We start from the raw sequence: 11,206 nt of genomic DNA on the forward strand, positions 1-11,206 counted from the left end.
TCAAGACTTGTGAAGTCTGTGAGGACTCCCTCCCCAAAGGGTGTTGAAGGCAGATAGCCCTGTGCAGCTATTTCCTCTTCTGAAAGACCGAAAGATCTCTGCACCGTTGCAAGGCGCTGAGCCAAAGCATCAGCAAAAGTGTTCTGAGGGGCAGTCACTGGCTTGCTTTTTAGTTTACAATTGAAACAAACATTTTCCCCCTCCTCAAGCCTTGCTCTGACACAGCAGAAGTATTTTGGCTGCAGCTCTTTTACTGCCAAACACATCAGACCAGCCCAAGGCAAACACCCAGAATGGGACTGTTCCACCTGCCCTGTTGATGCCTGTGAAGTGCCACGGGGACTTACAATAGGAAAGGTCAGGCAGCCTTGGCAGTAGCACATGAAGCTGGTGAAGCTCTCACAGCATCACGCTCCACGTGAGCCCATGCAGCAGCTCCTCTGCTTCATGCTGCGTGGAAGGAAGGGTTCACCCTCCACATGGCCCCCTCAGCCCTGAGGGAGCTCTCAATCTCAGCGAAGGGTGCCAGGAACCAGCTCAGTTCACCCGGGAAGGATGCGTGGCACGGACAAACTCTCGGAAACATGGGCGCAGTGTCCCGTGAGGCTGTTGCAGCACAGTTGGGCACCATGGCAGAGCTCCACCTGCATCCACACCGGACATTTAAATGCGTCTGTATTTGGTGTGAGGAAGAGAAGTGCAGTTGTTTTCCCCCTTGCCAACTTTCAGCCTGCTCCTTCTTGATTTGATTCATGTGATGCGACTTGTGGGGTCTAGGGCCCCATAGTGAAAAGCTGCCAGATATCCCTATTAACTCATTACTGTCATAAACCAAACTTCCTTCCCTGGCTGCAGCGCAAGAAGCACCCTTAAAGGTGCCGTGTGCTCACGCACTCCGCGGGGGGATGTTTTAGCCGGGGACACCAGCGTGCAGAGCCCATTCCCAGGGCACGGGCCCTGGGTTATGGAAGCAGGCGGCGCTGAAGGGGTCTCCTCTCTGGGTGGAGGCCATCGCGGGGGTGCCGGAGCGTGCTGGGGGACACCCGTGTCGCACCGGGGGGTTGTCTCCCGGGGGGTGAGCGCTGCCTGCGGCAGGGCGGCGGCGGCCGCCAGGGGGCGGTGGAGACCGCGGCGCCGCGCACCGGGAGCGGCGGGACGGGGCGGTGGGGACGGCGGTCCCGTGCTTGCGGGTGCGCGCGTGCGCGCGCGCCGCCGTGGCGTGGTGGGCAGTGGTGGGCGCGCGTGCCCCGGGTCCACGCGCGCATGTGAACGAGCGCAGTGAGCGCGCAGGCACGCAGGCGACACGCGCACAGAAGCCGTCACGCCGGCATGGGGCTGTCGCAGCGTGGCAATGGCGAGGTGGGGCCGGGGAAGGAGGCTGGAAGTGATAAGAGTTCAAAAGTGATGGTACTTGCTGCGTGAAATCGCACTGACAGGTCATAGAATCACAGAGCGGTTTGGGCTGGAAAGGACCTTGAAGCTCATCCAGTTCCAGCCCCCGGCCACGGGCAGGGACACCTTCCACTAGAGCAGCTTTCTCCAAGCCCCATCCAACCTGGCCTTGAACACTGCCAGGGATGGGGCAGCCACAGCTTCTCTGGGCACCCTGTGCCAGCGCCTCAGCACCCTCACAGGGAAGAATTTATTCCCAATACCTTATCTCAGTCTCCCCTCTGTCAGTTTAAAACCATCCCTTCTTGTCCTGTCCCTACATGCCCTTGTAAAAAGCCCCTCTTCAGCCCCCTTTAGGCACTGGAGCTGCTCTAAGGTCTCCCCAGAGCCTTCTCTTCTCCAGTCTGAACAAGCCCAGCTCTCTCAACCTGGCTTCATATGAGAGGTGCTCCATCCTTTTGTTGAATATTTCGTTTTCTTTGAACATTTTCACTCTTTTTTCTTTTTTTTTTTTTTTTTTTTTTTTTTTCAGGTTTCAGCAATCAGGTTTCCCCCAAACCACTCGAGAATTAATTCTCAAAGTATACAGGATTTTATGTTGTGATTGAACTATAACCTTCCCACATTTTTAGAGCATGCATGACAGTAACCACAGCACACATGGCACATACGTTAACTGGCTCTGCTATAAGAAGCAGGGATTACATGCAGTCCCCAGAGTTATGTGCAGGGCTGCACCAGCTTTGAACCACAGTGGGCCCCAGGCCCTTCATCACACCGTGCCCTCTCTTATACCTAGGTATTGCAGATGCTCATCTCTTTACCATCCCATCTCATCCCATCCCATCCCACACCATACCGTATCTCTATCCCTCACCAAGCATGCAGACCCCCAAGCCATGCCCAACCAAGGCCAAACACCCCCTTCCTCTGCTGTGCTAGGTGTGCATCGCCTGCCTCCATAGGTACATGTGTCTTTGCTATGATTGCATGTGCATCCAAGAAAAGTGGCAAGGGGTGGGATGGTTGCCATATATGTACGTTACATACATGTGTGTGATAGACAAGTTGTATTTCAGCCAAACAGTAAAAATGCGATGGCTGAATCCAGATTATTTTCTGGGACAGAGGAGTCATATTTTGGGACTTCACTGCCAACGTGGGATGCAAATGGTCCCAAACAGCCTCCCCTCAATTACTTGACCATGAAAGATGCTTCCTCTGAAACACAGGTCAGGTAACTGCAGTAGCTGAGTTCCTGAGCTCAGAGGGGGAAATAAGTACCTGTCACCCAAACAAGGAGTGAAAAAACAGTGCTGTAGGATGCGTGTGACAGGCCACAGAAGACGAGCAGGGATTGAGAAAGGAAGCCGTAGATGGAATATCAATTTTCCACACAGTTCAGCACATACTTAATAATGACAGAATAGAATGGGGGCACAAACAGTTGATCTAATAGGTGATGGGCTACATTAGGAAGAAATCACACAAATAAAAGCGCTACAGATTTTCAGGGGCTCTGGGGACACCCTGCTTGGATTTGCTGCCTTTTAGTCACCAGCTAGAGTTTAATAGCGACTGTGCTGCTGAGCAAGGCACAAAGCACCCGTGCTGCACCCAGCAGAGAGTGGCTCTCTGCCTGGTAAACTCTGCAGGTTCTGAGAGGGAGAAAGTGCATTTCCATCCCAAGGGGCCCTCCAGAACAGGACCTCTTCATTTTGGCTCCCCCCTACCGTTAGGAGTAGCTTTTCTTGGTGTAAGCATGTCTGCTTTCTTCCACAGCTGGATGAGTCCAAATATCTCCATCTCCACGCTTCAGCATCTTCCTGCATCCTTTTGTGTAAAACACTGCATGTGCATACGTATATATGTATATACATACACATATAGATACACATATAGAAGTATGTTTATGCATACATGTGCACGCACACGTATATAAGCATATACATATACAAACACATATAAATACATATGTGCATGCATCTGTACCTATACAAATACATATAAATGTACATATCTGCATACACCTATGTATACGCATACACATAATGAGCACCTATTTACAAAACCACGGCCATGTACACCTCCCAGCCCTGTTATAAAGAGAAGGCTGCCGAGGCTTGGTATCGCAGGGTGAATTTCAAACAGCATCGCTGCCTTTAAAGCCATGCAGAAAAGGGAACCCATAAATGGGAGGATGAATGAGAAGATGTCAGGAGTGTTAGCACTTAATATTCCTGGAGCGAGGCTGTGTTATTTGTTGCTGCGGCAGAGCGCTCCTCCCAGCCCCCTCTGACAGACCCCAGTGTATGTGATTCCCGTCCTTAGGAAAAACCACCCACCTTGGCACACCCTGCACCCTCACCACGTATGAGGGGCCACACACACAAAAGCAAAGCTTTCCTCCACCCTGATGGAGAGGCAGATAACTACGGTGCAGCCCTTGGGAGGGTTGGCGGCCGCTGCTCGGGCCCATGTTTTATTGATGGGTGCGCTGTGATGAATCAGCCCCTGCAGAGCCCGTGTCTGGCTGCAGATAGGCACTGGCCACTGCGCAGAATGACAACGAGCCCTGGCATCACGATGGGAAGGTGGCGGAGCAGGGGGATGCGGGGCTGGTGGCTGGGGATGTGATATGTGAAGGTGTGAGCCATGTCGCTGCATGCACAAGACAGTGGTTCCTAAATGGATGCTGGTGAACAGCCAGGGTTGAGCCTTCCTGCTTGCTCCAGGCCCTGTTTCTCCAGCCTGGGTGCTGCTTAGGGAGAGTCGGAGCATAAAACTGAGGATGCTGAGGAGGTGGCTGCAAGAGCCTGCGGGTGGGCTGGATGGAGGCTTACCTAAGAGGAAGGTGGCTGTGCCCTGCAGCCCGTTCCCAGCCACAGGAGCAAAGCGCCATGGTCCTGTGTTACCCCATCTCACCCAGCCCCACGTGTAATCTTGTCTTCTTTTCTCTCCCTTCTCGCACCCTGCAGGACCCGGCACAGGGAGAGTAGACAACGGCTCCATGAGTCTGGCCGTCCCACTGTGGCTGCTGGCAGCGTCCCTGCTCTGCCTACTCAGCAAATGTTAATACAAATCAGTATTAAAAATAATAATAATAATAATTAAAAAAACAAAACAACAACAACAACATGACAACAACAACAACACACAAAACAAAACAGGAGACAGAGCGAAGAGGGGAGAGAGAAAAAGGGTGGGGGGGAGAGAGAGGACTGTTTCTTTCACAACTTTTGTGTGTTCAGGAGCGAAGAGGGGGGAGAGGCAAAATCACAGCAAAGACGACTCAGCAACATTTAACCCGAAACCTGACAAGCCGGCTGTCAAGACACCAACCATCTAGGAGACAACACAAAGCAAGGCAGAGAGCAGAGCGCCAGCAAGGATCGTGCCGCCAGAGGATGCTGCAATGTAAAACAATCCAACGACACCCACAAAGCCAGTCAACCAGAAGATCCCTGTTCTTTTCTCTCCTCCTCCCTCTTTTCCATACTCCCTTACCTTCCTTCCTTTTTCTTTCTTTTGCAGAAAGAGGCCTATGCTTCTCTGTCTATAGCCACTTCACTTTTTGGATGCCCTGGGTCATTTTTGTAGGCTGATGCTCGGCCAGTTCATACTTTTGAAAACAAAGAAAAATAAGAAAAAGATACAAAAAAAAAAAAGCCACAAACCAGAGCAAATCACCTGCAGCTCTCTGCACACTGGTGTCCTGTGAAAAACCCCTTCCTCTCCTGGCTTCACCCTGCGCTCCTGTGCACCCAGCCCTTGCTAAACACCTTCTTTCCTGTCCCCTCCTTCATGCACCATCGCGCTCGCTGGCCTGAACTAAAGCCGTGTCAACTCCACTGAAAACATGCTTTTCCTTTTATTTTAACCCTCTTCCTCTCCCCCTGCCTCAATTCAACCAAGTGTCTTTCTCTTTCTCCCTTGTATGCCTGCCTGCGTGCGTGCGTGCATGCGTGTACGTGTGCCTCTCGCTCCCTCTTTTCCCTCTTTCTCTCTTTCTCTTGCTCTCTCCAAGCATGCAAAAGGAACAGTCCACGTGTACATATGCTCATCCTGCTGTAGATAATGTCCTGCCTTGTGAGTGTGAGACAAGATGCTGAGAGAAGGGCAGAGAAGAAGGGTGAGGAGAGAGGGGCAGCTTCAGCACAGGTTCCCATGTTGTGCCCTCTCCAGCATCCTCACTGGCTTTTTGACTCCTGGCCACTTTGCTTGCAAGAGTCAGTCTGCACCCTTGCTTAGCCTTGTTTTCTCTCCCACCTGCAACCTGCCTGACTCTCAGCCTTCAAGTGCCAGCACAGCAACTACACGAGTGCTTGCACATGCGCTTGGGATGCGCACACTTGTGCATTTGTCCACATAAGCAGAAGAAACCAGGACTGGCCTGCAGCACAACAGAGTCCAGAATGCAGCCACCCAACCCTCCTGGGAAGGGGAAGCTAGGTTAGGGGGGTAGGAGCAATGAGACCTCGGAGCAGCCATTCCTTAGGTGTAGTGTGTGCATAGGAATAATGCCTCAGCGTGAGAACCACAATTTGGTCATTCCTAACCATTTTGGTAGTCATGCAGAAATAGAGCCGATACCCTTTCTTTTGTTGTTGTTCTTACTGTCCTCCTGTTATAAAAGGGAACATATGCTATGTAAGGGTGAGTGAGTGTGTGCGCGTGTGTGTGTGTGTGTGTTGTACACCACTACTCACTTCGCAGATTTCACATCTGAAACAAATGGGCTCAGAAAATGTCCAGGACCCATGAATGTAAGAAGAAAAACAAATGTCAGGTCCCACGTCCTGGGCTTATAAAGAAGGAGGTTGAAGTGGTGCAGCAAAGAGGTAGGCAGCACAATTCCCCTTGGTCTTTCTCCTCTGAAGGGTGCTGATCTTTCTGGGAGGTCTGTCTCTTGTCATCACCTTTCCCATAACAGAATCAGATGCTCCAGTGGCTTCTCAGCGAGGAGAAGGAGAGGGAGAGAACAGGCTGTGAGAAACAGGGTTAAGGTGCTGGGTGGTGGCTCCTGGCTGCAGGAGCCAGAGCAAGCAGTGGGAGAGGAGAAGCCAGTACCCATACACTCCAGTGCATGTGTGCAAGACTCCTGTGTTTCCAGGCCAGCCATGAGCTCCAGCATCCACAGCAGCAAAGACGATAAAACACAAGGTTTATCGGGCAGCCACTTGGTTTTGGGGGGAAGGATGCGCAGATTGAAACTTGAGTTAGCTCATACAAACCCAGTGACCATCTCACTAGTGTTTTACACTGCTTGGCACTACTGAGCTTCCAAGCACCATCAAACTTGTTTCTCGCATGCTCCTGAAGGCTCTGGGTTTGCGGGAGGGGATGCCCACCAGGTGTTTTCCTACCTACCAGGAAGGAAAGTGGGAATTGCTGCCTGTGAGCCTGTTCCAACACCTTGCACTGCAGCACTGCCTCCTTTCTGCTGAGCTCAGCTGTTTTGGGCTGCAGCAGGCACACAGTTAAGCAGGCAGTCAAGAGCTGCTCACAGGCAGCCAGAATGGGAGAGGAAACATTAAAGATTGACATAAGACACTGAAGTTTGGGTGATGGCAGATCTGCTGTGGGTTGATGGTGGTAAATTGTGTCCCCACCACTCCTCCAGGCCCCAGAGCCGTACCTGGGGGTGTTTGTGCCTTGGTGCAAGAGGGGAGAGCTGGACAGCTGGTGCTTGAAATATGAAAACCCAACGTATCCAGGGACAGCTCCCCCCTTGTGAGATAGGGCTGTCATTGATGGGACTTGTGCATCTCCTTTGGAGACTGGCATGCTGCAGACCAGGAAGAAATTGCCCTGTATCCTTCAGGCTCCAGTCCCTGTGCCTGTTTCTCAAAAGGGTCACGGTATTCAGTGTCTTAGTACCAACTCCAGATTTCTTGCTGCAACAGGGCCTCATATCCCCCTGGTACAGCCATGAGCTGATCCTGGCTTCCACCATATTCTTTAGGTTGAGGCTTCCCTTTGTTGTCAGCCTGGTTGCTATGGTAGGGTCTGTCCTGCGTGTTGTCCTCTGCATGTGGTTTTGTCGCTGTGGCATCCCTCCTAGGCAGTGGGTTCATACACATCAGAGCCCTTTGGGGTGTCAGTGGTCACAGGTTCTGGCACCTCATTGCCTCACCTCTTTTGTGTCCTGAAGAAATTGTGGGGGGATATTGTTTTAGACATCAAAGATGCTTATGGTTAAAGGGAAATGTATTGCTGAAAACAGGACACCCGTTTTGTTGAAGCCATCTGCTTATAAGCTAGAGGAAACAGCTACAGCCCCAGTGGTGGGATCTGGTCTTGCCTGCAGGACCTGGCCACATCACTGTGAAACAGAGTTAAAGCCAGTTACTTGCAGACCTGTCTGAGAACAGCCACCAATACAAGTGTGCCTGTTATCTGCAGCAGTGCTGGGAGCCTCCCTCCTGGAGATGTCTGTTCCTATAACAGGGCTGGGGGAGTCGTGGGTAGGATGGAGCTTGATTCGCTCCGAGAAGCTAATCCTGCATCATGGGATGCTGTGAGCATCCCGCTGCTCCTCCTGAACACAAGCAGGGATCGCTCAAAGCATCTATCCAGAGGAGTGCCCAGAAGAACATAAGGAAACACAGGCAAGGTCAGACACTTTTCCCCATCCTCTTTCTTTGATGGAGATGTTGCAAAGGTTCTTCTCATGTCTCAGTCCCTTTTCTCTGAAGCTGTTTCTCTTCCTCACCTCTATTCTGCATTCATGTTGCTATCTATATTCCCCCTCCCCTCCCCAAAAGCTGGCTCTTGCTTCCTGCTGCCTCCCAGCTGGTTAGGGACTGAGGGAGATGGGGGTTTGGAATGGGACACCAGTTCCTTGAGCTTGTAAGTGTAATTGTGTTTGATTGATGGAGATTTAACATTTAGTGTTATAAAAAGAAATGAACAAAATGGAAAAAAAAATAATAATTGTATTTCTTCTACTGGTTTGTAAATATTACAAGAGTTACATGAGATGTCTGGTAATGTCCAAGCAGAGGAACAAAGACTTAGATTTAATATATGGCCCCACACTTGCTAGCAGATTTCTAACCCTTTTCAGATGGCCGAGAGGAGGGGTGAAGGCGAGTCCTTCTGAAAGGAGCTGGACAGGGGAAACGCAGCCACCCCGAGCCACATGAACTCCATGCATGACTGTAGCATGTTGCTTGGAGCATGTGTCTGGTCAGATGGAAATCGAAGCAGACGCCTGTCTCGGAATGGCTGGGAAGGGCGACGTGGGACGCTCCAGCCGGCACCTTTATCTATCTTGGCAGTTGTGTTTATTTCTGCTTGCTTTCAGCTCCGCAGCTTGTGGGTATGTTGCTCAGTGATGCACTCCCCTCCTCCTCCCTTCCTGCTTTCTTCACCAGTGAAGTTGTGTCGCCCCATGCTAGCGCCAAATGCATGTTAATGTGCCATTCATGAAGATTTCATTGGTGACATGCATCGTGTCGAGAGTTAAAGTCTTTGTCCGCGCACCTTTCTCACACCACTGACTGTTCACCGCTTGGGCAGATCGTGTACTCCTGCTTGCCCCACTTTTGGTCAAAGTATATCCAAGCCCCACCAGCTCTTCTTAGCTCCAGGTGCATCTAGACCATGCCCTCAGGCCACCTCGCTGAGCAATCACATTGTGAAAGTGCAAGCTCATAGCATGGATAAAGTCGCCATCAATAGCCACATGGTCTCCAGCTGAGTGGGAGCTGCACATTTGGAAGGAATATGAGGGAGCAGCAGCAAGCAAGTCCTCATGAGTCAAAAGCATTGGGGAAGAGGACCTGGGAAGTCGGAGGAGCTACTTGAGAGTCCTTTGCAGCCCTGCCACCAGGAGATGTTTCAGCTCAATCTTTGTGCAGTGCTTTACCACTTCTCCCTTCCTGGATGAGGGAACCTAGAGGCGCAGGGAAACAGCTCTTCTCCCCCCAACCCCTCTCACACCTCTGCTTCCTCTCCTCCAAGCACACTGACCTGCAGACCAAATCATCATGGTGCTTGATGTGATGTAGCAACTGACACCAAGGATGGCCGACCAAGACAGTCCTCCAGAGGAGATGCTCGGGGTGACCAGTCCTCTCTCTCAGTCTCTCTCTGCACAATCTTATTGCTTCTCTGACTCTAGCAGACAAAACTTAATTGAGTTATGGATGCTGGGAGCAAACCATCCCATGGGAAGAACAGAACCTCAGGCAGGGAAGTGATGGAGAAACTGGATGGTAATTTCCAAGATGCAAGTGGAAAAGGGTAGGAATAAGTGCTGTCCATCATCCATGCACAGAACTCCCACGTTCACCAGCAAGGAGACCATGGCCTCTCAATGCTAGTCCTAGGGTGGTTTCATTTTCCAATGGGATGCCCAGAAGACCTTTTTTAGCAGCATGACTCCTGCTGACTAAGAGCTGTGTCACACCATTAGAACCCTTTTCTCTTTTCCTTCCTGTAACTTGATAGAATGATGTTCAGGCAGCTCCTACAGCCTTCCTGAATTTTGCTGTCTTGTTGGCTCCCAGTGGGGCAGGATGTGGTGTTTGCTTGTTGATTCTCTCACCATAACAGGAAAGCAGAAGTCAAGTTGGTGAGGGTATGTTGGTATGGTCCTCTGTATCTCTGTGGCTTGGGGTGACGTGTGTGAGGAGACCAGCCAAGGCAGGGCTTGAGGAAGAGGAGCAGCTCTAGTTAGCCCAGACAGATGGCAAGCAAAGGGTCATTCACTTGTTGCAGGCTCAGGTTAGATGGTGCCACAGCTAACACAGCTTGTAAGCCTTGTAGGAGTGCCCAGGCAGTGGAGGAAGAAGGGGCAGTGCAGGACAGGAGGATATGAGCACAGCATGGGTGGCAGGACTGCATGCACAGCATCAGTCCTTGGGGCAGAGATCCCATCCAAGAAGGGCCATTCCCAGAGAGGGCAGGACCTCCCTTCCCTGCCTGTGCTCCTGATGCATCAGGCACTCATCTCCTGGCCCCCTGGGATGTGCACATCACGCTGTGAGGAGCCTGGGTGAGCAGTGCAGTGTGAGACTGAGGTGTCTCCAGCCATGCCCTGGGAATAGATGTGTGGATGTTTCTGTACATAACATACAGGATGGAGATGAGGACCAAGACCACCGAGGAGCCAAACAGTGAGGAGAGAACCTCCCAGGTGGGGCTGTCTTCCAAACTTATGATGCTTGCTCCCCATTTCAGCTACGCACAGGCACACACGCACACCCTCTACTGCACCCATGCTACGGGAGTCCTCATGGATACCATACAGGCGCTCTCCATCCCTAGCCCTCCATCACACACGCACAGCCAGACACATGCTCCTCCACTTGCTCCCATGGCTCTGCCTGCCCACACAGCTACATGGGGACCTCCTGAGGGAGCACAGGTGTGTGCCAGGAAAGGGAGGAGGGGGCAAAGAGCAGGAACCTGCCTCCTTGGTGCCACCATCGCCTCCCAGAGTCATTCAACTTTCCCAGCTGGAGCCAAGTTTCATTCTCTAGACCTTGAGAACGAAGGCCAGTCCCTTCTTCTTGCTACACGGTGGGGTGGTTAGAACTCTCCTCATTAACAGTGTTATATACATATAAATATATATATATATCTATATCTTTATATATATTTTTCCCCAGCACTGTAGACATGAGCTGAACTTCTCTTTAACGAAACGAGAAAACGGCCCTTTTTTTTTTTTTTTTGCCATTGGTTTGTTTTTTTGTGGACGAAAACTGGAAGCAAGTGCAAGTGTGTGTGTAAAAGAACCAATCAGAGAAACAAAACCAACCCGGCAAATGGAGGAACAAACCCCAGCGATGGGAAAAATCAA

General features: G+C 51.3%; 1 protein-coding gene across 2 annotated transcripts in view; it reads left to right on the forward strand.

The window, feature by feature from the left end:
- Positions 1–5,469, forward strand: part of LSAMP (limbic system associated membrane protein) — a gene marked incomplete at its 5' end in the record, with an annotated part of 299,786 nt that extends 294,317 nt beyond the window's left edge. For both annotated transcript variants that reach the window (XM_080613825.1, XM_080613826.1), the window contains one exon: positions 4,371–5,469. In XM_080613825.1, coding sequence (XP_080469951.1) covers positions 4,371–4,468 — 98 coding nt within the window. In that variant the 3' untranslated portion in view covers positions 4,469–5,469. The remainder of the gene's footprint in view (positions 1–4,370) is intronic.
- Positions 5,470–11,206: the final 5,737 nt, after the last annotated feature.

The sequence above is a fragment of the Psittacula echo genome (assembly GCF_963264785.1).
Source record: "Psittacula echo genome assembly, chromosome: 3".
NCBI lineage: Eukaryota > Metazoa > Chordata > Aves > Psittaciformes > Psittacidae > Psittacula > Psittacula echo.